At 40.8% G+C, this 26,653-nt stretch overlaps 1 protein-coding gene across 2 annotated transcripts in view; it reads right to left on the bottom strand.

The window, feature by feature from the left end:
• RELN (reelin) overlaps window positions 1-26,653 on the bottom strand; it is a 297,870-nt gene that overhangs the window by 66,476 nt on the left and 204,741 nt on the right. For both annotated transcript variants that reach the window (XM_037387677.1, XM_037387678.1), the window contains exons 21-28: window positions 22,520-22,712; window positions 19,723-19,835; window positions 12,604-12,741; window positions 11,568-11,754; window positions 7,633-7,838; window positions 4,572-4,743; window positions 3,993-4,193; window positions 1,561-1,796 (exon numbers count right to left, since the gene is read on the bottom strand). In XM_037387677.1, the coding sequence (XP_037243574.1) occupies window positions 1,561-1,796; window positions 3,993-4,193; window positions 4,572-4,743; window positions 7,633-7,838; window positions 11,568-11,754; window positions 12,604-12,741; window positions 19,723-19,835; window positions 22,520-22,712 (1,446 nt within the window). The remainder of the gene's footprint in view (window positions 1-1,560; window positions 1,797-3,992; window positions 4,194-4,571; window positions 4,744-7,632; window positions 7,839-11,567; window positions 11,755-12,603; window positions 12,742-19,722; window positions 19,836-22,519; window positions 22,713-26,653) is intronic.

The following is a 26,653-nucleotide window of genomic DNA, read 5'->3' as shown; positions in this document are numbered from 1 at the left end:
CGATGTCCTACATGTGGACAGAAATACTAAGTTTTTGTTCTTGGATGACAACATGAAATTCCTGGAAAAGAGTGATCTAATCCTTAACTTGTATAACTGAAACTGCTCCAGAGGCTTTGGTGAGCCTACACTAAGTTACTCCAGGTGACCCGCTGCATAGGAAATTTGTTGAAAAAAAATTTTTTTTATTATTAATTGTCAGTCTTTAACTTTTAGCTGAATGATTCTATGGGAGCTCCAGAGAGGGGAACAGATTTAAAATCTCATAGCCAATCCAATGGATTAACTACGATCCTCCTTGCTACTCAGCCTAAAATATAATCAACCTTTTGCTTTTTTTCTGCTGTGCACTGGGTTTTGGTAGGTAGGTGGTCATTGTGCTAGTGCTCTGTACCAACTGACGAAATGGGATGCTCTCCGGATAACCCAGGAACCATGATTTCCAAAGTGACCCACAATGAATTTAGTTTCCAACATGCCGAGACCCTCATCGTACTTGCAATACTTACATTTTTAATGTATTAGCATAAGCCTCTTATTCCTGATCACATTACTGAACATAATGCCAAACAGATTGCTGCTATTGATTCTGCACTGCTTGTTTTGGGTAAATCAAATCAGCTGGTGTCAGATCTGTGCAATTTGGCACCTGCTTTTATTGGCTAATTACTGAAGAAAAGACAAACTTGTTACGGTACATGCTGCTATTTCAACTCCTTGCGGCAAAGGCACTGGCTCCCCTGCTACACAGTATGCCACACACTCTGTGCCGCATACTCAACATTTGTGCTTGAGGATGAGAAGCCTGCAGCAGGAGGATGGGGCTGAAGCCCAGGGGCAGCACTAGAGCAGCTGCCCAGGGGAGAGAGGCAGGAGGCAACAGGGTGATGGCCAGGGGCTCAGGGACCGGCTGCCAGCTGCCCTGGCAGTGCTCTGTGCAGGCAGCAAATCAGACCAGGGTGGTTTACTGATGGCGTAAGACAGCAAACAAGGGGAGTGAGGAACTTCAGCCAAATCCAAATAAGATTGAGAAAAGTCTCCTGATTTCAAGGCTTATTTGCGTCTCCCACTGTCTGCTGTTTTCTCATCTGTATTAACCTGATGCTGACATGGTGCTCGCAGATGAGCACACCTGTCATTCCTCCCTCCTTTGACTTTGGCTGTCATGGCCACCTTCAATGACACAGCACATTACACAGTAGCTCAAATACACTTCTAGGGTTTCTTTGCCCCGTGGTAACTGTAAAATTAATCCTGTTCAAATGGCTTATTTGATTCAAATGACTTACCACTCTCTTGATGGTGCCTCTGACCTAACCGATACGTGTAAAGACAGACAGCGCCACAATGAAGAGACTGATGTCAAATTAAAATGTTCTGGGTTCCTTGCTTTGCAATTTAATTTTATAGACCATTCTGACACCTTTAAAATAGAAGGCTTCTCCCTGTTTTGGATTTTTAACACCACTTTTACTCAGAGCTTGCAACTTTTTCCTAACATAGCATCAAAAAAGAGGCAGGTAATTCACAGGTACCACTGGCATCACTGGTTTACAGTACCTGGCTGCAAGTGACCTGGGGATAACAATAGTAATTCTTGTCCAGTCCTCAAAGTCTCCTGTGTGATACACAGTTGGCTCGCTCAGCTCCCGGGAGCTTCCCTCGCATCCTTTTGTGCCTGGAGATGCAGGGTAGCAGCCTTCCTTCACCAGTGACCAGAACAGCCCAGCATCGTGTGAGTACTGAAGCAGAACAGGAGCAGAGCTGCTGTATTGGTTGGTGCACCCAATGTTCAGCTGCAAAAAAGCAGAACATGAGATAAAAACTGAAGAAACCTGTGCTGTTATTGGTTTATTGGCTGCAAACCACCTTTGACTTTTCAGTTTGGGAGGCTTAGTGCTCTGAATACTTGCTTTGAACCGTGCTGGCAGTGATGCCTGGAGTCTGTTTCCTACACATATATGACATTTCTCAGTAAAAATTCCCATTATTCCCTTCATTAAAATTGCTGGGTTCAGCACACCAAAATGTGCAAAGAACTTTTCAAATGTCCTGGCGCATAGCAGGCCACAAACAGCAAACTCTGTGCAGGCACCTACATGCCCAGGAGTGGGAAGAGCTGTATCCTTGGACACCCGTCCCATCTGCAGTCCACCCAATGTGCCCAGAGGATCAGCTTGACTCACAGGTCCCCCCTGCCTTGGGCTGCAAGCCCTGACCACAGCCTAGTCACTGGCCTCGCAGGAATGATGACTGGGAGTTGATGCTACAGTTTGGGTCCCCAGAATATGAAAAAATTGCATGAAGTAGAAAAAAGCATACTAAAATGTGAAATGAGAATGTAACCAAGACAAAAATCAACTGCTGAAGTTTTCAGTTTCATTTTTCAAGCTATCAGAAAAATATTAGTTTTCATTATTTTATTGCAGAAATTCTACTGGAGAAATCCTAATTTACATTTAGAATGTAAAATGTAAACCAAAAATCATTCATGTAAAATGAAATAATTTTGGCAATTACTGCCTTTGAGTTTATCAATGCAAAATGATTCCAGGCAGCTATTTAAAATGGAAATTTGACAAACTTAGGAAACCATTTAACCATATGTTTAAAATTAAAGCATGCAAATAGGACTGACACATTTATGTGCAGGCCAGTTTAAAAGCTTTCCAAAAAAGAGAGGAGTATAAATTCAGGCCTTCAATAATAGACTTTATGAAGAAGAACTCACTGTTCTCTGATACGTTGTTTATGCTTTGTATATTTATTTTATATATATTGTAAACATATATAAAGTTACATAAATATAAATTAAAATATAATATATATTTTGTATATTTACATTGCCAAGTGTTTCAGTGATGAAAGGTGTATGAAATATTTTTAAGTATTGCTTTTTTAGATTAAACAATTTTTGAAATGCTGTTGATCATCAAACCTGCAAAATGGAGACTTAGTCACTGAAGTAGAGGCAAGTGGTAAAAAGGCAAATAGCATCTTTTCCAGGCTAAATGGTACTTATATATTGAAGTATTTTTGGATTTTAGACAGTTTAAACTACAAGCAATACTGACTCAGAAACTGTACTGCAATCCCTCAGTTTGTATAGCATTTCATTAGCATAACTTTCAGATGAAATGAGATTATTTTACAAATCCCATTATTTCTAACTAACTTTCCTATTTATAGAACTGTGGGAATTATATTTGAAAAGCTGCCTGTAAACATCTGATCTCTTTAATAATTCCACTTGTAAATTATTCAGTGTCTGTATCCACCAATTATGTAAGGACCATGTATTTGTGGTGAGCTCATTAAAATTGCATTGCAACCAACCTCCAGAATTCACCAATGGGATTTCATTATAAACTCAATAAAATTTTGATTAGGGTTCAGAAACAAGTGCTTGTCAAAGCAAATATACTCTCTTTGGAGCCCATATTCTGATGTACTGTCAGACCACCGAAATTTTTGTAAGCCGTTTAAAAAAGAAAATGATAATTGGAGCCCATATTTGTTGACACAATAAAAGTAAATTATATGAAAAATCGACACTGGAGCACAGAGCAGCTTGTAAGTCCTTAAATAGTTTTAAATAAAAAAAATATACACAAACTACATGGCAGCTTTTGTAGTCACAGAGCCCCAGATGGGATAAATCCTTTTTTCCCTTGACAGTGCAGTACCATTTCCTAGTACTGATTCAAATATAGTGACAGTCACTTCAGCCCACTTCTGAAATGTGTTGAAGAACAAGCTTTAAAACTTCTCCAGAGGGGTAAAAGCTCTCCTGCACCAAGGTTTTGGCTGTCCTTCTAGAAAGCAGCATGATATTTTATGCTGTACGCATTCATACTTGTGCTCTTCACATCTTTTTACACAGTGGTATAATTTATCACCTTTTTTTGAACTGTGGCCCCACTGACATCTTGCAAGTATTGTCTAAAGGCAGTTTTACTGATATTCTGCAGGGATTTTTGTTTAAGGAATACCTTGAACTGCAGAACGTATCCAGGCTTCAGAGTTAAATCTCGAGTCACTGCAAACCGGTCTCCATCTGATTTACCAAAGAGCATGGCAGAGGGGGTGGCAGAGCAGAAACTTTCATTTTTGGTCATCCCTTCATTGGCCAACATTAACCATACGCTCAGCTGGTTCATAGGGTAATCAAATGCTGGCTTTTCATAAAAGTTCTGTTAGAAATGAAAAGGAAAGCAACAAATACTATCACCTTGAAGTGTGACTCCAGAATAATTCCCAAAATGATCAGCTTTCATATTTTGCAATCTGTATTTTCTGTCATTTTCAAAAAATTGTGATTTCTAAAATGTCTTTCTTGACTTTTTGAGGAGGTACATGATTACATCCTCTGTCACAAAGATTAGGAGCCTGATGGTTCTGTGATAAGGCCCAGGTTATTCTCACACAGACAGACACAGCTGCGAACACTAGAGCTGTTTCTTTAAATACACCAAATGTTTTCAAAGACAGTTATATCAAAGAAAAGTCTACTAACAGAGAGGATGGTTCCTGTTTCATGCGGATGCCCACAGCCTACTCTTGCTTATTACCTGGGGTAAAGTGGGATTAACAACGGGAATGATGTGCTTCTGCTTCTCTGACAAAATGATGATGTCATCGATGGCCCACTGATCATATCCTTCTCCTGAAAACACGGGCTGCCACCAGCGAAACCTGGTGCAAGGTGTCTTGGCTGCAGCTGGCAGCTCAAGATAGACAAACCTGAAAAACAGAAATTCAGCAGAACTTCAGTGAACACAGTTTGTAGAGAGATGGGAGAAATACCACTGAACAGGGTAAAGAGGCTGGAAAGCCCGTATCTATCTTACATGTAGAAGTCCTCAGAAATCTTCTATGTATCTGGATACCTATTTATAACACTGCATACCAAGAAGCTTTCTTTGTCCTTCTTGTCTGTGGAGAATGTAAGCTCTTTAAGACAATGGCTATTTTTTACTCTTTATTACTATATTGACTACCACAATAAGGAACTGATTTGAACTCTTCAGCTTTCAATTAAACTGTTCAGCTGATTCATGTTCAGCAAGTCTTAACATTCTTCTGGTGCCAGCAAGTAACAGTGAAATATGCTGGCAAAAATAATTTCTCATTGTCTTCTGCTGGGTGGTCCTATTTGTAGACAAAAACGTCCTTCTCTTACAGTGCAACAGATTATGTAGCAGAGTTTTCTGTTGTGGATAAAAATATTTCAGCCTTCCTATATGGATCTTCATAAAAGAACTTAAGGTCTTCTCAGTTTGCTTTATGCTCAGCTTAGGAAACACTTTACGAAAATGACATTAAGTAAAAGCTGAAGTTTCATACCTAAATCACACCTACATTAAAAGGTACAATAATCAGTTACTTGTTCAGTCCTGTTTCAGACATCTCACATCTATGCATTTATACATCTATTCCTTCCAGCACTCTTTCTCTATATCACGTTATTTTGTACCACGGACCCTGCTTCGCTTGCTGGTTAAGACAGAGAGATGTGAAGAAATTGTTTAGAGCTACAAGGAACCTTCTTTTCCAGAGGATTCCTAGATGTACATGTTGGAAAATAAGGATTTGGAAAGTAAGATCTGGACCACTTTTGAAGCACCAGAAAAATAACTATGCAAATCAATATTCAGTAAGGACCATCACTCTTGGTTACTCAGAAGGGCAAATGTTTTGTCTAAAAACAATGTATTGGATAGTCCAGTGATGAAGGTTTCAGTATGTAGCTTCTTCGTTCCATGTGTCCTGTAATTTTGACGAAGTAGAGGTTAAACCACCTGCCCTGTGGATGAAGGGAAGGTGTTTTTTCTGGATTTTAACATCCTTATGGACAAATTGTCCAGCTGTGGGATGAGTGGGTTCATGGTGTGCTGGGTGAAGAACTGGCTGAAAGGCAAAGCTCAAAGTGTTGTGGTGAATGGGGCTACATCTGGCTGGTGACTGGTCACCAGTGATGTTCCTCAGGGTTCATTTCTAGGGGCAGTCCTGTTCAATATATTTATCAATGACCTGGATGCAGCAGTTGAATGCACCGTTAGCAAATTTGCTGACGATACCAAACTAGGAGGTGCTGTTGACTCTTTTGAGGGACAAGAGTCCTTACAGAGGGATCTAGACAGTTTGGAACATTGGCCTGCGATTGATGGGATGGAATTTAACAAGTCCAGATGTTGGATTCTGCACTTAGGATGGAGTAATGCCAGGCACAAGAATAAATTGGGAGAGGAGTGGTTGGAAGAGCAGCTCTACAGAAAGGGATGTGGGGGTGCTGGTCAACAGCAGGCTCAGTACAATTCAGCAGTGCAGTGTGCCCTGGCAGCCAAGAGGACAAACCACATCCTGGGGTGCATCAAACACAGCATAACCAGCTGGTCAAAAGTGGTGATTATCCCACTGCATTCAGCATTGGTGCGGCCTCGCCTTGAGTACTGTGTGCATTTCTGGGCCCCACAATTTCAGAAGATCCTGGAATACATTAGAGGAGAGCAACAAACCTGGTGAAAGGGCTGGAAAGCATGTCCAGTGAGGAGCAGCTAAGGACTTTGGGCTTGTCTAGTTTGGAGAAAAGGAGGTTGAGAGGTGACCTCGTTGCTCTCTACAGCTTCCTGAGGAGGGGAAGTGGAGCAGGAGGTGCTGAGTGCTTCTCCCTGGGATCCACGGGAATGGTTCAAAGCTGCATCAGGTGAAGTTTAGGTTGGACAATAGGAAGCATTTCTTTACTGAGAGGGTGGCCAAACCCTGGGATAGGGTTCCTGGGGAGGTGGTTGATGCCCCAAGCCTGTCAGTGTTGAAGAGGCATTTGGACAATGTCCATAGTAACATGCTTTATCTTTTGGTCAGCCCTGAACTGGTCAGGCAGCTGGACTAGATGATTGCTGTAGGTCGCCTCCAACTGAAATATTCTGTTCTATTCTGTTCTGTTCTACCCTATCCTAAACAAAGTGAAATGATTTTGTATTTCCAAGTGTCTACATCACCTTTAGAAAAGGACAGTTTGCTGAGTTACGGAAGTCCTTCTGAAAACATTGCTCATTGCAATGCAAAATGACAAGATGGGAAGATAAAATTATTTACATCTAGAAAGATGTGAACTATAGATAATAGAAATCATGTTAATACTTATGTAGACAAACTCAATTTAAATTTTCACTGACAGGCTCTCTTACAGCAAATTTGAAATGCTGAACATAATATAGTCTCCTTCAATACTTCTTTAAAGGAGTTTTTGTTGTATGTGACATTTATAGATGTTCATTAGATCTGAGACAAGAGACAGAGGAAATAGCAGATTTCTATACCTCTTTTGGGTAAGTTCTGTACTTGCTTACTAATGTTTTGCAGATATTAGCATTTCAGTCATGTTTCACATGGGAGGTGAGTGACTGGAAACTTTCTATTTTACTTCATTATTTTTAAGGCCCACTTTCATTAGATTTTTCCATCCTAGTGACAGCAGTAGTTTACTTTGGCAGCCTGGAAAAGTTTCCATATAATGACAGCTTTTAAACGTTATAACTTGAAATTATTACTCATGTTTTCATAAATTGAGAAATAGGTGTTTTTTTAAAAGCTGATGCAGTACAGATTTAATTTAGAGCAAAATTATACCTGGGTTTGCTGAAGTCAGAGAAATACATTTCTGCTAGCAGCTGCCAGTTGATACCGCCGTTATTGCTGTACTGCAGCAGCACACCTTCTTCTCTGCTGTCCGGTTTATTGCATGAAGAACTGTCTCCTCCTATCTGGATGTAAAACTGGACAAAATCCACCCAGGTTGTATCCAAATCCCAGCTTACCAACTGTCTTTTTCCAGCCTACAATATAAAGAACAGAGAGACAATAATAATATTATATATATCACTTTCACTATGAATAGACGTTATTTAAAGTCCAACAGATGAATATTGCACAGAAAACTGCACAACACGGAGGACACTGAATTCTGTGTTAACATGGAATGTTTTTGCCTTTCACACAATGATTCTGCTTGGCCATTCTTTATGTCTTAATGACCACGTTGTGATGCCACAAGAATTTTTATTATTATATTTCAACACACAATGCAACTTCACAGCACAATTTCCACACAGCTGTTTCATCTCATTCTTTCAAGGCCCCAGGTACCTTCAGAAGACAAAAAGCAGATGCTGGGTATCCTGAGTCAACCAGGGGTAAATTTTTAAGTATTCAGCTTTTTAATCATAAAGCAGTAAAAGGACATTTCTGCAGTCTCATTTCCCCAGTCGAAACTTGCACTGTGTAGGGTTACCCAGTCATCTGAAATTATAGCCCCTATAATACCTGTTGCTTGAAGCCCGTCTCCTACAGCAGAACAAGGGAGTGGCATTTTCTTTTCATGCCTTGCCTGAGTAGGACTTGTTCCTATGCAAAACTAAGGCTTTTTCCTAGCAAGTGTTGTAAATCAGGAGTCTTTCAACTACAACCTCTGGATTTGGTTTCAGGTTTACCTAAGCATTAAGTGAGAGAAAAAAGAGCCTCATAAATTTTAGCGAACAGCTTTTCCAAGGACGTTTTTGAATTCTAGCAGGAAACAGCTCTTGGATGTCTATGCTGTGGTCAACATGGTCACTCTCTGCATGTTGGCAAAGGAAGGCAGAGTATATTCAGCTAAAAAAAAGCTTTAAGTTTTAAAAGCCTTTTATTGTAACTGGAATTAGCCTGTTCCCCTCTTCCCCTGTGCCCTGGTGCTTGAGGCTGAGCTTGTGGGTTTGCATATCAGCAGCCTATGTGATATGAAGCTGCCCATGCTGAGGCAGGACAGAGGTTCCCACAGAGGTGACCCCCATGCCCCACGCCTGGCACAGCCCTGCAGCGACACAGCGCTGTGCCACCGCAAGCTTTTATAGGTAGGGCAAAGCCAAATATGTGCAGCTGGAGGGAGGCTGCAGGGATCATACTTTGCATTCATTAAAAGTAGCTGCAACCTGGCACTGCTCCCCAAAATGGATCAGAACTGGCAACACGCCTAGTATTCCTAATTCCCTAAAAATCATGGGTTCCTGTCCATCTCCGAGCACAAAAAGGTACCTAAAAGGAAAACATGGCTAAGTTATAAAATGATGCCTATGTTTTAAGTAATATTTATGGTTTTCTCTGGCTCACTTGTACATTCATGACCCTTCTGAAAAATTTCCAGACAAATCTGAGATAAGCAAGTGACGTGATCTTGCTGGACATAAGTAACAAGATTTATGGGCTGAGATTTAAAATATCTGTGGGTTTTAATAAGATGATATATGAATTTTAATCCTGTTCCACTCACCACCTCTTTCCCCTTTCTACCTAGTTCAGGGTAAACAGATAAATACTACTTGCTTGCTTTCTCAGAACATTTTACTTTGCTGATGTTGCAGGCTGAGTTCATAGCTCATTTGCAGTCCCCACCAAACAGGCCACGTCGCACTCCTAGACTAATTTCTGGAAGCTGAATGCTTGTGCTTTTGAAACTTGGTTAGCTTGCACCACTGATGAAAACTAAAACCCATGAAGAATCCTTTGACCCTTGGAAAACTCATTTAGGATACAGTCATATTGATTTGATCTTGAATTATGCCTGCTGTTTTGGTTTATTTGGTGGTTTACCCCTAGGAGCACAGCTTTCCTGGGTGGTGCTGTGAGAGTGAGATGGGCTGAGTTTTGGGTGCAGCCCCAATCTTCCTGGTGCAGCCCCATGTGGCTAATACTGGCCAAAGTGACACTGATAATCTTTTGGTAGTTTGCTTTCACAGCTTCATTTGGAGATCCGTAAGAATTTGAAATTATCATCATCAAATCAAACCATTGATAATAAAGATGCAAACACCCTTGCTGCCCCACGGGTAGGTGTATCCCAGCTGGCTGTGGGTACCCAAAGTATTGACCTGCCGTGGATCAAACTCTGGCTGTAAAACTATTCCAGGTGGGTTTTCCGTATCTACACCCCACAGCAGCTCTGCCTGCCAAAGGGTTAACCACAGAACCAGGTTAATTGAGAAAGGGCACAAGTGACATAAAACCTCTCAGGAATTGCAGGGGCTAACTGGAAGAGCTCTGTATTCTGAACACACCTACAATTGATTCAAATGAGTTGTAAAACAAAAGATAGAGGGTTGGCAGAATAAAGCCAACATTAATTCCGGTAGCAGTAATTGATTATGGCAGTAAATATTAGACATTCAAATAAAAAGTGGCTATTTGAGCAAATGAAAAGAAATTGAGCCTGTGAATATGAGCTCCCAAAACAATACACAACTGTTGGGCAACTATAAAAATAATTTTTTATTACCTACCAGCATGGCCACTATACGACTTGAAAAAGATCTAAAAAGAAGTGAAATAAACCACCTTCTGTTGATGCCACACAGACTGCTACTACTCAAGAAATGAATGATAACCTAACCCTTAGAGATCAATAGAAAGAAGCTAGGAATTTCTAAATGAGTTTTTCACTCCTCCTTAGCAAAAATCAGAAGAAAGATCATAGCAGGTTAATTCTAATTTAGCAAACTACTTATGAGAAACTTGGCATAAGGAACTGAGCCAGAAGGAAAAACATCTAACAGAGAAGACAATTATATAAAAAATCCAATTATCACAATTAGCTAGTTATACTGATTGGTTTATTATGAAATTTTCAGCACAGAGCTGCATTTCCAGGGGAGCTGGATGTGAGACTATGTAGGAGTGCCGAAAATTATTTGATGGGTTAGATTTTTGTAATGAGGTGAACAACACACAATTATACAGCATTGCATATTGGGTTATCCTTCTGGGACTAATCTGGCTTTCATGACAGCGGTGGCAGTTTGATCAAACCTTTAGAAGAGAAGCACATAGCTGCGTTTATACTCTTCCTTTCAATTAAGAACAAAATCCAGTACTAGACTCAAGAAGCAACAATAAAAAATAATTCTGTGATTACAACCCGTAATCTTACATCTGGTCATAAAGATCTCTTTTTATTTTAGTTATAATTGTTATTAGTTAGCAGAATTCCCTATCTCTCTTTCCTGCTCTATTATTTTTGTCTGCAAAGCATCCAAGTTATACAAAAGAGTATGCTCCTACAGGCTAACCACTTCCTTAAAGTCTGGCGGCATTGCTTTTTCAGAAGTTGTTGGTCCTGTGACCTCCGATTAAGCTGCCTGTCCCCTGGAAAGCAAACCTTTCTCCATCCCTTTCCCACAACAGTACAGAAAAAACAAATGGGAGCTGCTGGAAGCTGAGAAAGTCTTAAAGCAGTCTTAAGTCTTAAAGCAGAAAATGCACAATTAAGACAGTATGAATGTATACACTTCCCAGCGCACTGACAATTTACTTCCTTCCACTACAGCTGATATTTCTTGAATACATTATGCGTGTCTTTCCCTACTTCTTTTGATTGCTTTGTTCTTCACCTGCAGAGCACAGCTGTGCTGTTTAAGGCACTTCTCATACTGCATGCAGCTTTCTGCCACCTTCCTTTTCTTTGCCACACAACCGCATCACGCTCCATTCAAACCTACAGTATGTGCCTTTCTCAGCCTCCCATCCCTCGTTAGTACCTTGTTGAAGTACAGTGAGGAGCCAGAGGAGATGACCCCACAGCCTTCTTCAGGCTTGACGATCTCTCCCCCAATAATTTCCTGCCACTCTGTCTTCAGGCTGTCTGTGTTCTCGAAATCAGACATGACAGTCGAAGGAAGGGGATTTTCAGGCTGACATTCAGTACCCCGAAACCCCAAGTCACACCTGCAAGGAAGTGTAAATGTAACAAGCTTTTAAAGACTTTATTTGGCACTGGTAATTACTTAAGGTGGTGCACTGTCCTTTAAAAATGAGATGTGAAATAAAAAAACATTCTAGGATTGGAATTTTGGATCCTGGCAACAAACTTGAGTAACTGTATAACGGAAAAAAGCTAAAAACCTCTAAAAAGCTAAATAATAAATAATATAATTACTTTAACGTAGTAATTTATATAAATTTAGTTTTATAATTTATGTTTTATAAAATGAATACAATGTATTATATTTATTCATCTTATAATAAGTTATATTTAAAAAATTAAATAAAATAAAATTAATAATTAATACACAATAAAAATATAAAAAAAATAAAAAATTAAAAAGCTTAAAGAAGTTTCTAAAAAAACCCTGTGGTGTCCAGAAAGTTTAAATCTATAGTCTGTACCCTTGGTATTGCACCCAGTCTGACAAAGGCTGTCAGGCAGTGCTGAGCTGGTCCCTGGCATCCTTCTGATCCCCAGCAAAACAGCTCCAGCACTGAGCTGATCTTTGCGGTCCTTGTGGGAAGGGCTAGAGGGGCCACAAGGACACCTGCGGCAGGACAGCCCTGTGCCACTGAAAGCTATTCTGATGCCTGGATCTACCAAGGGTATGGGTTCTTGGACAGAGAGGTGTGGAGCAACTGGTTGTTAATGTTGCTTGAGTAGTCTAACCCCCCCCATGGCTTTTATTTTTTAATGCTTAATCTAAAAATAAGAACAACGGAGCAGGGTGCGGGGTGGGGAAGCAAAATAATAGGATACCTGAAGTAGCAGGAGACCATTGTTAAGTGGAACTGGCAAATGCTTTATACCTGCAAACGCCGTGGTCACACCAGCCATGTCCGCTGCACATGTTTGGGCACTGCTGTCCGATGTAGATGTTGTCTAAGGCCCATTCATCTTGGGCTGTGTAGTAGCACTGACTCCAGCGGAAACGTGTGGCGCTGGACCTTAAAACCAATAACAACACTTTTATTTGCAATTCTTTACAGAACTGTAGGAAAAAAGATGCAACTATAAAAAAATAAAGTAAGGTGTTATCACAATCACAGCTCAGTCTCCAAAGACTGGCACAACCAAAGGCAGATTTTGGAATTGACCTTTTTAGATGATGGACAGGGCTATATAATGGCCTTTCCATCATTAATGACATTTCTGAGGAAGGCTGCAGATGTGTTACAGGGCGTTTTGTGCATTATTTTAAGATAAACCTATCAATGAATATTATCAGATTTTTATTGAGTGCCACTCTGCAAGGGTCACAGGTTGCAAAACCAGAAAGGTGGATCTAGGGCATTAGTTTAATCACATTTTTGCTCACAATTAACAGGATATAAGTTGTGTAAAAAGGTTTCTTCTGATATTTATAATTAAAAACAACTATTAAATCAAAGTTCTTGAGTGTAAGCATTTCTCCTCTTTGAATACTGGCTATTTCCTTCAACACTAATTAACTGTTTTTTATTGGCTGTAGAATTTTTTTTTGTCAGGATGATTCTAAACTAGATTTTACTCACATACTACTGGTGACATTGCAATCACAAGTTTTTAACAAAGATCCTGTTTCATAGCACCTGTTTTTTTTCCCCATGGTTAATAGCTCACTCTTGGCCAACTACTGGAACAAAATCTATAATACCCAATGTTTAATTCATACATTCATACATGTATTTTGAATACATTCATATTAAAAAATAATTCATACATTATATGTAATATATTTATATTTTTATATATATATAAAACTAAGCTCTGGGTATTTCTAATATTCTTCAAGCAGAATACCTTGCTCTAGTTTCTCCTTTCTAGTTAAAATTTTTCTCTTCAACAGCTTTATTTTCTTTATTATAGTGGGGTCAGGTAACATATGTATTAAAAAGTGCTTGGTGTTGGTCCTCTAGAGATTGTCCAGTGCAACACTGTCATTTTCCATGCTGAATGACTCCTGCTAGCCAACCCCAGCCTCACATCCACCACCCTCAAAAATCAAGGCTGGAGAAGAGATTGAATTATGAGAAGACGAATTTTTTGTCACTGCTGAGCCTTTCCAACCTGCCCTGCCAACCTGCGCACATCCAACAGGTTACAGGCACTGGCTAGAGGCAGCTCCCAGCTGGTAGGCGCAGGGATCCTCCAATCTATGCTTGTGCCAGAATGAGATTAAGATAAATATGTTGCATGTGAAGTGAAACAAAGACGGGAAATCATTCATTTTCATGCAGCAAAAGAGGCTGTGCTGGCTGCGTGATGCATCTGGGAAAAAAGGGGTGGGTGGGGGCAACGTGGGTGCTGAGGCTGGGTTGCAAAGCTATGTAGGGGATGGACAGGGAAGGCAAGTTTGACTGTGGAGAATTAAAAACCAGACTTTAAAATGGGACAGGCCTATGCCTGGCCAAGGGCTGACTAGACAGGCTGTGGATGAGAAGCAGGAGGTTCCTACAAGAAGTAGGAGTTTCTTTCCTAGCCCGTTTCTGAGCTGTACGGCTATGTTATGATGGCACAGGATGTAATGCTGTTACTACAATTCAAGACAAAGAGCCCTTCCTCCTACCCCCAAAAATTTATGTAGAATAAGACCTATTAAAGTGAATATTATAAAGGTGCCTGAGCCACCTGCTCACATGTATGGAAATAGAGAAGTGGATAAAGGAGGGCTGTGCAGCCACAATGAACAGTACAGCTGAGCAGGTCATGTTATAAGGACACAAAGATTAGTTTAGTACACGTTTGGAGAAATTTTTAAAACACCAATTTTGAATTTCTTTAGCAAACAAGTGAAGCTGTCCAAAGGCTTATTTTTAATTGGAATGACCCCTGTTTGTTTTAAATATCTGCTTGATATTGCAAATACTGTAATCATTTTTACAGCACGCAGAGCTAATCTGTGGGGGTAGATCTGCTGATTAAATACTCCCTCAGGATACAACGTATTGATGGGTTACATTAAAAGAGCTATCAATTATCCATTAAAAGTGCACAATGCCAGTAATCTGCACATGAAGGACTTCCTAAGCTTGCATAGGCACAACGGACAGTCCATATTCACCACGATTATTTACTGTTTATTTTTGAAGTGCTCTGAAGTCAGCTTGTCAGGTTGGTGGTGGCGTTCATGTTCGCTACAGAACATCAACAGCACCGCAGAGAGCCCAGAGAGGCTGTGTGCTCCGGAGGGAGTGCTAACACCTGGTGTTAACTCTCATGTGGGCTGAGCAAAATAACAATACTGAAACCAAAGAAAGGTTTTAGAGCAGGCAACGCGCCCCCAGCCATGACCTCCCAGCACAATAAAGTCGCGTCTGCCCAGGTGACAGGAGGGCATGCCTTGTGGCCAGGCTTCTCCAGTTTTTGGTAGGGAAGGCATGTGGGTAGAGGTGGGGTGTGTGACTGCAGCCCAGGGGTATCTACACAAATTGGGGAGTGGGAGGGGGGGATTCACAGTGACAGAGGGGTAATTTTGCCATCCCATGGAAGTCTTGTGGTGCCCAACAAGTGGCGGTGCTGCCTGGATGCAGTTCCCCATGCTGCTTGGTGTGGCGTTGGTGGCATTTCCTCAGCCGCTCGCTGGCCTCTGCCAGGCGCAAACATCCCTGCAGGGTGGCTGTGGGGGTTCATTGTGGCGGGGTTTGGGGCACCCCTCACACCCACCCTACGCAAACAGCGGGGAGAGCCCACCCACAGGTAATAACGATGCACACCTCTGTGCCCAGGGCAGCACCACAGCTGAAACCCCACGGAGAAGACCCCTGTGCAGCACTGCTGCGGGGCTGTTCCCTGGGCTGGGCCTGCACTGGCAGGCATGGAGGCTGGCAAAGGCTGGCAGCACAGAGGCCGGCAGCACGGAGGCCGGCAGGCACAGAGGACAACAGAGGCCGGCAGCATGGAGGCTGGCAACACAGAGGCCAGCAGGCACAGAGACTGGCAGCACAGAGGCCGGCAGCATGGAGGCAGCAGGCATGGAGGCTGGCAGGTATAGTAGCTGACAGCCTGTGCTGGGGCTCGCCTGGGTTTCGCCTCAGCAAAATGTTTCCCTGGGCAGGTTCAGTGTCCCGCTCCCGCTGCCGGGCTGGCCACCCCACCAGGCACAGAGCACAGGGTCACGTGCCGCTGGAGCGGTTCTGCCTTCCTCCTCGGGTCTCAGATGTTGGCTGCACGTCAAGCTAAGGGTGAGCTCAGCTCCCCTTGTTTCTTAGAGGCTCCCCCAGATGAATGCGGTGATGGCAGGAGACTTGTTTCCCTCATTTAAGGGAGGAGTTGCGTTGCCGCCTGGAGATGAACATGCAGCTGAAAAGGAGGTGTGTGCATTGGCTGGGCAGCTGGGGACTGTCCCTGGGGAGCAACATCTTAGCGGATGGGGGTTATTTTTAGCTTCAGACAGAGAAAGCTCTGCTCCAGGACAGCTTTGTGGCTGCGGCAATCCCATGGCCCCCGAGATGCTGCGGGATGAGGGGCTGCCCTCACCTTCCCACCCAGCCAGGCGGTCATGGGCAACCCGCGGAACGCAGGGCCGCTGTCACACGGCTGTGGGCCACAACAGCTCTCACAGACTCAGATCCCTTTCTGGGCATGGGATAGTGTGTGTTAAGCTGAATTCGCAACTGCAAAAGCAACGTGGCCGAAAGGCTGGTCCTGCTCACTGGTTTTGAAAGCTTTCCAAGGCTGCTCTTGCACCTTGAGGTAACAATGGCTTAACAGGATTATGCTGTTAAAAATGGTAATCAGCATTTTAAAAAAGCCATGTTAACTGAGAAAAGAGAATAAGGAGATGAGTGTCAGCTGCATTCTCAGTGATAAAATATCAGGTTTTTGGACAGTCACCATTTGGACACCTATTCAAACGAGAAGTACAGTATTGAGGAGTTATGAAAGCATTTTATTACAACCAAAATAAACTACCCTAGTTCCTCATATGTCTTCCCAGGTTTGTTCGTTGGGGTTTGGGTTTATTTTTATTGGTTGTTGGGGTTTTTTTTCTTTTTTTTATGCTACTGGAAGGCAATCTGGCTTTCTGATGAAATATCTAAGTTAGGCTGATGTCAAATAAAAGTCACTGTTGTTGTGTGACATTTTACATAAGCACAAGAAAATCATGTCCCAGATGTATTGTGAGTGAAATAATGTTCTTTCTGTTATAGACTTTTTCTGATATGTGGGTTAAAATAAAATCATTGTCTTCTCTCCTGATATTAAAACCCCTAATGATCTAATGCAAATTTGTAGCTGATAAAATTGTATTTGCTACCTTCTGAGTTACCGTAATTACATTTACCCAATTATCCTGAAACTCTCATTCAGTCATTAGGTGTTGATTTGTTTATGAAGTCAGCAACTGACAGCTGCTTGTATCTCATTAAGGCCTGTTCATATGTAAATGCATCCCATAAAACTGAAATTAATTTTCATCAGTGTTAGAAATGTTCAGTTCAAGTACAATACAATTTCAGTGAGCAGGTGCATATATTTCATTTCTCCAGTACAAGTCTCACTGTTGCAGCAGACCTCCTAACACCTCAAATCTCAGATAACACGGGGACCTTGTAAACCCATGCTTGCCAGATGCAGAACATCTACAGATGTGCAGAAATACCAGCATGCCCAGAAAGTTTTACAGGAGAAATAGGTGCTGTTTTTAACAACATCCTGGCTGCATGAGCACAGCACTGCAGAAGGAGACTACCTGTGCACCCAGGGTGCAGACCCTCAGCAAAGACGTGTGCGTGCTGGAATAAAAGCCCTGGCAATCATAGCAGGGCTGCACAGGGGTGTGAAGGCATGTCGAGGCTACCAAGGGCCAGAGCAAGGCTAATGAGACCTCAGTCCTCAGTCCTGAATCCTTATTTAGGTGGTTTATTCCCCTGAGCAGTAAGCACAGCGCAGGCTGTGTATTTGGCAGCCCTTGTCTTGTGAGGCTGAACCAGAAGGAAGGTCCTCAGAGTCCCCTTTCCCTCCCCTCATTTTTGGGAAGGCAGATGACCTGGCTCTCCCCCTCTGCACTGTTCTTCCCAGCCATCACCAAATTTTTGCCCATGGATGGTTGTTGCAGGGGGGCATGGGTGGGGAAGGGAGAGGAGAAGGGGGGAGGACACCCTGAAGAAGAGCCCTGTGGTGAATATTTGCTACCAGGCCCCCGGGATTATGCCCTCTGTGTCGCCAGACTGGCAGAGCAGCTCTCCACGTCAAATGTTCACCAGTAACCTCCAGGTTTGTAAAGGCAGAAACTTGCCCTCAGTTAGTAAGGGCGCTTTACAAATACAAAAAAAATCCCCTCCCAATCTCAACCCAAAGGAGCAACTGTGCCCTTGGTCTGCTTGTTGCCAGTGAAAAGGAGGGGAAAAAAGAGGGAAAGCGGCTGAGATGTGTCTGGTGTGCCAGATTGCTTTTGGTGGGGAACATGCAGCCATCCTTCCTCTTCACCCTGATTACACCACAGCACAACACAGTCATACTGAACATGTGCTTTATGAAGAGCAAAGTAATGTTCAGTGGTAATTCGTACCTTAATTACAAACAAAACCCTGCTAACAAACAGGAATCCCTTCAGATACAAGATAGAGTGTGAAATAGTTATGATTTGTGTGCAGCATAAAACAGGAACCCAGCTATTATTTCATCATAATTTCTCCCCACAGTATCCTAAATTAAAATGGAATTATTTGCTTCTGTCACCTCATATGCTGAGGAAAATTACTAGATCCTAAAGAAAAAAAGGCCCACAACATTGGTATTATCATCAACTATACAGTGTATAATAATAATTTTAAGTACAGTATATATCTCATAAATAAATTTTAAGATAACAGCCTACTCTTAGAGTATAACCTGCAAAATTGTAGACAGTTTTTAAACTCCTAAGTGCCTAAATAAACCATAGATTTTACAGCTGGTGGCACATAACAGCATGTAAGATTTAGTACATTATAGTCTAACTGCAAAGCAGTTATTTATAGGCTTACTTGTGCCATTTGGTATTATCTAACCTGATATACTTTAAGGATTCAATACTTGCCCCTGATGTTTTGCCTGGAAATAGGAAATTCTGAGTATTGGCTGTACAGTAAAAATGGCCAGTGTGTTGAATGAAGGTATCATCGTGGGGTGGCTGGTAGAAGTAGGTTGTGTTGAGGCCGTGGAGAGCACAGAAAAATGATGAAGGACAGGGAAATACAATGATAACTTAATCTGAGCAAGCTCTCATTGCAATTGCTGTGATGGATTCAGGTCAAACATAAGCAAAGTGTAAATCTAATTGGAATTACTTAATTCTCAAATGAAGGAAGCCCTGAAGATTATTGAGATATATGACAACTTTTCATTTGTACGTTATAATGAAGCTTTTAAATAAATAATGGAAGAAATGACCTAGTTAAATAAAAATGTTAGGGCACACAAAACAAGTTTGATTAAAATAATATGAATAGGGTAGTGCTTTCTGATAATTTTTGTTGCTGTTTTTTGCAGAAGAGGATGTTATTTTTGAAGAAATGCTATAAAAAGAAACAAGAGGTAAAAAATTCCCAGAAATGAATCATTAGTTATTGTTTATACAAGGCTTTGGTCTGAAGATGTAAACAATAAGGAATGTGCAAAATAAAAATTAACAATCCAAATAAAGCCTTCCTCCAGTAGGGCATTTACAGACAAGCACCACTATTTCTGAAAGGGTCTGAACCTTATTAGAAGAGTCACAGTATGTATTAAAAACAATCCTAAACAATAGCTTCTGGTGACTTCACCATCATTTCACTCTTCTGTTATGTAAGGAAGGCATTTTATGTTAAATATCTGCAACAGGTTCAGCTCAGATACCCTGGCGCTCCACCCACAAGCATAAGTATGATCTACAGAGGACTTGATCTTTGTCACAGCAATTTAAAACTAGATGAATTATCTGCACTCTCAAAAAAATAAAAAAAAAAGAAAGAAATGCTCACCAAGTCTTCTGTGGTAAAAGGACGGTGATTCTCCTCCACTGAGTAAATTCGCTGGAGTGGTAGATACTTGCTGATGTAAACTCCTGACAGCTCGGCATACTGGGAAGACATTCCTTGAAGTAAAACATTTGAAAACCAGATTTAACATTGAGGAAGAACTGGGGACAGAAGAAAGGGTTAAACATTCACTGAATCAGGAGCTTGTCTGGGCCCAGATGTTGGTGTGAAAGACCCAGAGGCAGAAAAATGCTGGCATGATGCAGAGAAATTTCTCAGAAAGCTAACAGTAGTACAATTGAGGATAGGAGAAAGCCATATGACTCATTTAAAGAGTTTAGCATTAATGACTAGCAATGCTCTGTTTCCCTCCATGAGATATCTAGCTCATTTTTTTCACAATTCTTGCCCTAACATCTAGCGCAGACTATGAAGTAAGTCTGCAAGTCCACTATGGAGTAAGTCTATAGAACTGACCTCCAAACTTTTATATCAGTCATTTTAGAGACCTACTTGTGAGCCCTTGCCTCTGGACTCTGGGTTCCCTTCGCTCCCTCCATCTGCAGTGGGAAGCAGCAGTAGCAACAGACATCGCTACACAAGAGCACCCAACCACGGTCTACTGAAGGTGCCACCAGAGGCCCATGCTCTGCAGATGCATTTACCTTTGATGCCTACAGCAAGTGGTGTAAATTCCCCTTGACTGCTTCTATGATTCTTTCTGCATTTAACTCCTAGATTCCTAGAGAGATCTGTTCCCCAAATTTTCTTTCTTCTTTTCAGAAAATCTGATCATTATCATGTCCTTTTTATACAAAATATAAATAAAGTCCATTATCCTGGCCTCTTACTGTTTTCTAGACCTGCCTTTCCCATGTTACTCCATTTTTCCATAATATTCCATTCATTTATTTATGTATTTCCAGAACAGCAACCAAAATTTTTATGCTGAGATTTTGATGAGGTATTAATGAAGTGCTTGAATGTTACTACTAACCTGTGTGCTCCTTTTCTAGCTACCCCTTCAGAGTCCCTTCTGCCACTACTGTCACAGCACAGCTCCTCCTGACCATCCCCACCTCTCTGAAAACCTTTCATTGTTCACTGCTGGACTCATGCCAGCAACATCAGGCAAGAGGGAGAGCTTTGGGACAGACACCTGCATGTGCAAGCAGCCTACTTTGACTGCTCTGAAACTAATAATAAAACAATAATTCTCTAAAGTAGTTAGAGCAATTAAGAATATTTTAATAGTTAAATTATATCTAATTTATATATATAAATATAAAAATATATAGTAATAGTTATATATTACATATGAAGAAGGGCAGAATGTATTTAACAGAGAAATTTATTGCCCAAATATCTTAGAGTATTATGAAGACCTGATAGCTTATTCTGTTTTGTTGGGGTTTTTTTTTCAGTAGATTTTCTAAAGGCTTAGTTTCCTTTCCAGCATTTTTCAAACATTTTTTGTTGATTCATCTCCCCTAGAAGATCTTACAAAACAGGATCTGATCAGTGCTTGTGAAGCAAACAAAACTTTCAAACATTTTAATTAATTAGTGTTTTGTGTATTTGCCAGATTACGTCCTTGAAATATACTACAAATAGCCTTCTCCATTACTCTTTTATCACAGCGACACGGGTGGTGTGAGAAAAATTATTTGGCTGCAAGTTCTTCTCTCTGAACTCAGCTCCACTGAGAGAGAAAAGGAGCACTAAAATCTGAAGGCAACTAATCTTCCATTGATGGCAAGGACAAACCCCAAACACCCACCACTAGGAACTATTCTTGGACACCATGATGATGCCTGCTAGGTATAAAGGACATGAACAATGTTTGAAATACAGTATTTATAGCTTTCCTCTGAATTCTGTTTAAGGTAAGAAAGCATTACTTCGATTTGCAAAATTTAAAAGTTCCCTGCTCTGCCCACCAAAGTAAACGTGGTGAAACACAACGTGGCAAACGGTAACAGGACAATGCTTTCATTGCTCATAGAAGATTTGGGACTGGACATTCAAATCCCTCTCTGAACCTACAGAGCATACAGTGAAAAGGCACTAGGACAGATTCCCTGACACCCTCTGAATCTGCTCGGAGGCAGCCCAAGGACCTTGGTTAGTTCACCCTGAGGCCACGGAAAGTCTAGCTTGACATCTAAGAGGGAAAACAAAAGCACAAGTTATGGCCAAATGTGCTATTCACATTTGTGCTGAGGCAGAGCTGAGCCACACGGGGGAATAGCAGCTAACACTGCTATTTGCACTTCTAGCAGAGACGGGGAAAGAGCTGGTCATTACGGCCCTGGACTGTGTTTGAACCAGGGAGGGGAGATGAAAGGCTCTATATTACAATCCCCCGAAGGAATGTGCTTTCCATTTATGAAATGGCTGCACACAAGGGTAGAAAGAATTTCTATCCATTTAAATTCCAGGAAACAGTAGATGCATTTTGCTTTGAAAAAAAAACCCAACCCAAAACAGTAGCACAGGAAAGATCTCAGCCATTACTCTGTAGCTCTGTCTAAGTGTGCCCCAGTTCTTTTCTCAGGCTTGGTTCATTTCTGTCAGTTTTGTGTTTAAGGTTCTCAGATACCTTTCTTCCAAATATCATGAAGAACAGAACAGTTTAAATACTTCTATTGGTAATTTTGACTGACTTCAACTGAGAATTTCTTTATAGAAAGGGGAATGAGGGAAACATCTCCCTTTGTTCAATGCCACACGTGTATCTCTGATGATCTTTGTATAAGCAGAGTTTATGGAAGACAAAGGTCCTCGCTGCCAGCCTCACCTCCTGAACAAGGTGCCACGTGAGGCCATGGTTGGTGGAGTAGTCCAGTTTCACCTGGTTGTCCATATGAGGAGTAAATGCCTGACCGCAGCCCATCACCAAGTTGAACTGTATCATATATGAAGCTCCGATCTGCATAGACTGGGTCTCCACGTAGCGCATGCTAGAAGCTAACTTTGAATCTCCTGTAAAACTGAGAGATGTAAGGAGAGAATCAGGATCCATCTCCAAAATATTTCAGAAGGGAACATTAAGAATGGTTCTGGGTTAAACGCAGTGCTGCTTCTTTCTTTGTTCTGTAGATTGGCACATGGGACGAGACCATGCACAGAAGCATCTTTCTGTTGGTACCTTCTGCAAATTACCAGAGAGGCCTTGATGTATCCCAGAGTGTGAAACACTGAATTATTCTGTTAGTTCTTACTATATGCTCTTTGTATTAAGGATCACATTAGGATCAAGCAATGGATAATGTACAGAAAAAACAACATAAAGTTAATTCCCCAGGAGTGTCCGTTGCCTAAGGTCGTGTCACAGTAACAGCTGTAGTTTCATTCAAACACTGGACAGTAAAGATACGCTGCATTTAGTTTAAAATATTCGTATTTGATTGGCTTTTCATTCCACTGATTTTCAAGTGATTCTATATGCAATGCATTCATTGACTTGACTATGTTTTGGGATTAATATTGCCTATATTCAGCTTCTTTTCTGCAAGATACACTGATACAAGAGTTATATTATCCAGTAGACTGGAGAAGATAATTTTGTCAGTAGTAATGTTTGGAACAAACCAAGCCTTGCATACGGTACAAGGTACCCAGTTATCACATACATGGTAACACAACATATAGTTTTAAATTATAGGGTTATTTCAATTTAAATGCAGTTTTTTCTTCTATGCACTCTTGAAAAGGAAAAAAAACCAACCCCAAACCAACAAATGCAAGAGAGGTATAAGAAGGAAGTAAGAACAACTACGTTTTGAATCCTGCACACTAGCCTTCAAATCAGAACGTTTTTAAGAAATTTCACACAGAATAAAAATCGCCTCCTTCTTAGTTTGAGATGTTTAGTTAGTGTCTTCAGAAGTATTGTAGTCCTTTCAGCTAAAACATTTTCTAAAACTGTTTTTAAATGTGAACAATTTAGGATAGGGATTGCATCTTTTTACAGAAAACAACTGCAAATTATCATGCAAAAATAAAAAGGTACATTCAGTACACTGATGACGGGAATAATCTAGTTCAAGGTTGCCCTTATGGTCGAGTAAGTTACAGTTTATCATCTTAAATAAGAAACCCTGATCTTTCAATACCATACAATAAAATATATTAGCTTCTACCCCTGTAAAGTTCAAGGTCATGACGAAGTCAGCATAAAGACTAGGAATACAAGTCAGCGTTACTTAGCACTCTTTTAAATTAATTCACTGACCCACACTCTTTTCTATAGTGTCCCTTCCAGAGGGTGCAGTTAAGCTAAGCCATAAATGTCAACATGTTACCTTAAAGTTCTAGAAGAAATTACTGAAAGCTGGCATTAGTTTTACCATTATCAAAGTGCTCTTACTTGGCAGTTAAGGTCTGGGCTCCTTTTTGCTCGCTAACCTTGCTCTCTGCAACTTTATTTCCTAAACGATGATCCAGTTCATGGCATCATATGAAACTAACCAGTCTACGTCAATCAGCACCACAAACCAACTGTGGATGGACATTCCCTGCACTGCTGGGGCACTGTCATGGACAATTGGACCAGAAGGCAGTAAGTCACCTTGGAAAACTGTATCACAACTGTTTGCTCTTTCAGTGAATGTTGTCAGTGTTTTTGTTCTCAATGGGAAGGATAATTTGATGTTGAGCAGAGGGTATAATGTCCATTCATCCGCGGTCCAGCTGGCAACTCATGGTTTGTGGCTTCATTGGTAGACCTGAATGCACCTCAGAAGAATTTGTTTGGATAATCCCTGAACTTATTTTTCTTTCAAAATTTATTTTATACTTTTCAAAATGACAAAAACCTGCAAATTTAGAAGTTAAAGCTGACTTGGACTGACAAAATTTTAATTTCTACAATGCAGTTTGAAATTTCATGGCTGATGTGGGAAAACAAAGTTTTACCAAAACTCTCTTGGGAAATCTGTGCCATTACAACCAGGCTCTCCAGGTATCAGTCACCTATGTGCAGTGTAATCAGCTGAAAGTTATAGGCAGCAATGCTTTGGAAAATGATCTGGCATTGCACACATAAACCTGCTCACAACACATCACAGTTACCTAAAGCTCATCTGAACAGAATAAAGGAATTGAAACTAAACAGTTTGATGAATTATCTGCCCAGAAGCTGTCTTCCCCAAAGTGATGGAAGACAAGTGAAGGACCGATATTCCGTATAGGCGCAAAGAAGTAAATATTTCCTTTTTTCTCTTTGCCTCCCCAAAAATTCCCTCTATTCAATATCACAGGTGTAAAACTAGGGAAAAAAACCTTAAACTGTCATCTTTTTTACAGGTGGCATTCAGGTGATGAGTAAAACAATTTAAGTTTAGTATTAATTTTCATTTAATAACTTACCCACTGGATATTATTTAATAACTTAGCCACTGGAAATTATACAATACATTAAATAAGCACTGTTTTAAAGGCAAAACAGCTCTTTAAAATGGATATTAAAGAAATGTGTAAAAGGAAGGTAGTGATGAGATGAAGACAATCTGTGATACTCCATAAGAAACTCTTTTAAGGGGAGGAAATCACATTACGGGTTCACAAAGTCCTTTATCATCCATAAATTGCCTCCAGCTGAACAAGGGTAACATTAAAGGTGGGGGCTCCACCTTACTTGCCACTTCCTCACTCTCCAGCTCTCCCGTGTCTGTGGTTAGGGGCATGCTCTTCTGCTGGAATACCAAATATTTCCTTTGTTCTGGGAGTCACGCAGCTGCATTACGTTTCCAGATTTTGTAAAAAGCAGAGTAACGTCCCTGGCGTAACAATAATTAACTAAAAAATCTTCAGAAATGAGAATGCAGAGGCTACATTTTTGTATAAGTATGTAGCTGTGAGTTGGTTTCTGGTGTGTACATAATTAGACCTGTGGAGGCGCAGGAACACAATACCCATAGGTGCCCTCAGAACAATTGCTCTCCCTCCAAGCACTGCCAACTAATTGGTACTTCTGGGAATGATATCACAGCCAATGTCAGCCAGTCTGTGCTGTTCCAAACTGCTCTGGGATCCCCAGAGTTACCATGTTTCAAGGCCGCTACTTTCAGGAATACTGAAAAGCCACATTGGATGCAGCTAGTTTTGTAAAGCTGTATTGACCGAGAATATTGACGTGATGGTCAAATGCTCACAGCAGCCCCAACTTTGCTTCCATCAAAAGCAGGAGATGTTTATGTCTTTTCACATCACATCACATCTACTTGGCTAAATAATTCCTAAACATATTCATATATTTTAATTAAGTCAATTACCCGAAATAAACTTCCTGCATGTTACAGAGTACTAATTAATCTAAAAGACAAAACATGTTATAAAACAGGTAAAATATCAAGCTGATGTAGGGCAGCTATATTACATTGCTCCATAATGATAGTTCGTTATGAGCCAGATTTACGGTCTTCCCTCAGGCTGCTCCAGGGACAGTGGGACACTCTATTGTTCATTACATTGAGTTAAATCATAATGTTGTCATCTGACTGAGACAGTTTATTTATATAAAGCTATTTTATTTGTGTCCAGATGAATATTAAAAAAAAAAAAAAACCACAGAAGAAGTGTTATTAGCATCCTTACCAATACTTAAATGCAACACTTCATAGGCATTTGGGTCAAAACCTTGCCTGTGTATGAGCATCTTATAGAAGTGATGAATTAACAGACATCATCAAACATTTAATTTCCAAAGTGTTCTGGAATCCTTTCTTTAATAAATACTTTGCTGTAATAGTCTAAAGACCAATCTGAAACCAAATGTTGATGATTACAATTGAATAAAGTGACTGTTCCAGATATGGAACATTATAAAACACTCAATAATCATGTTTGCTCAAAACATACGTATATCAATAAACCCTTCCTTTCTAAATGAAGCCAGCTATTGAAAAGAACAACTTCCCTCTTCAACAAA

This window comes from Falco rusticolus, chromosome 5, assembly GCF_015220075.1.
Source record: "Falco rusticolus isolate bFalRus1 chromosome 5, bFalRus1.pri, whole genome shotgun sequence".
Taxonomy (NCBI): Eukaryota; Metazoa; Chordata; class Aves; order Falconiformes; family Falconidae; genus Falco; species Falco rusticolus.
Note: the sequence above shows the minus strand (reverse complement) of the source record. Positions and strands in the feature narration are given on the sequence as shown.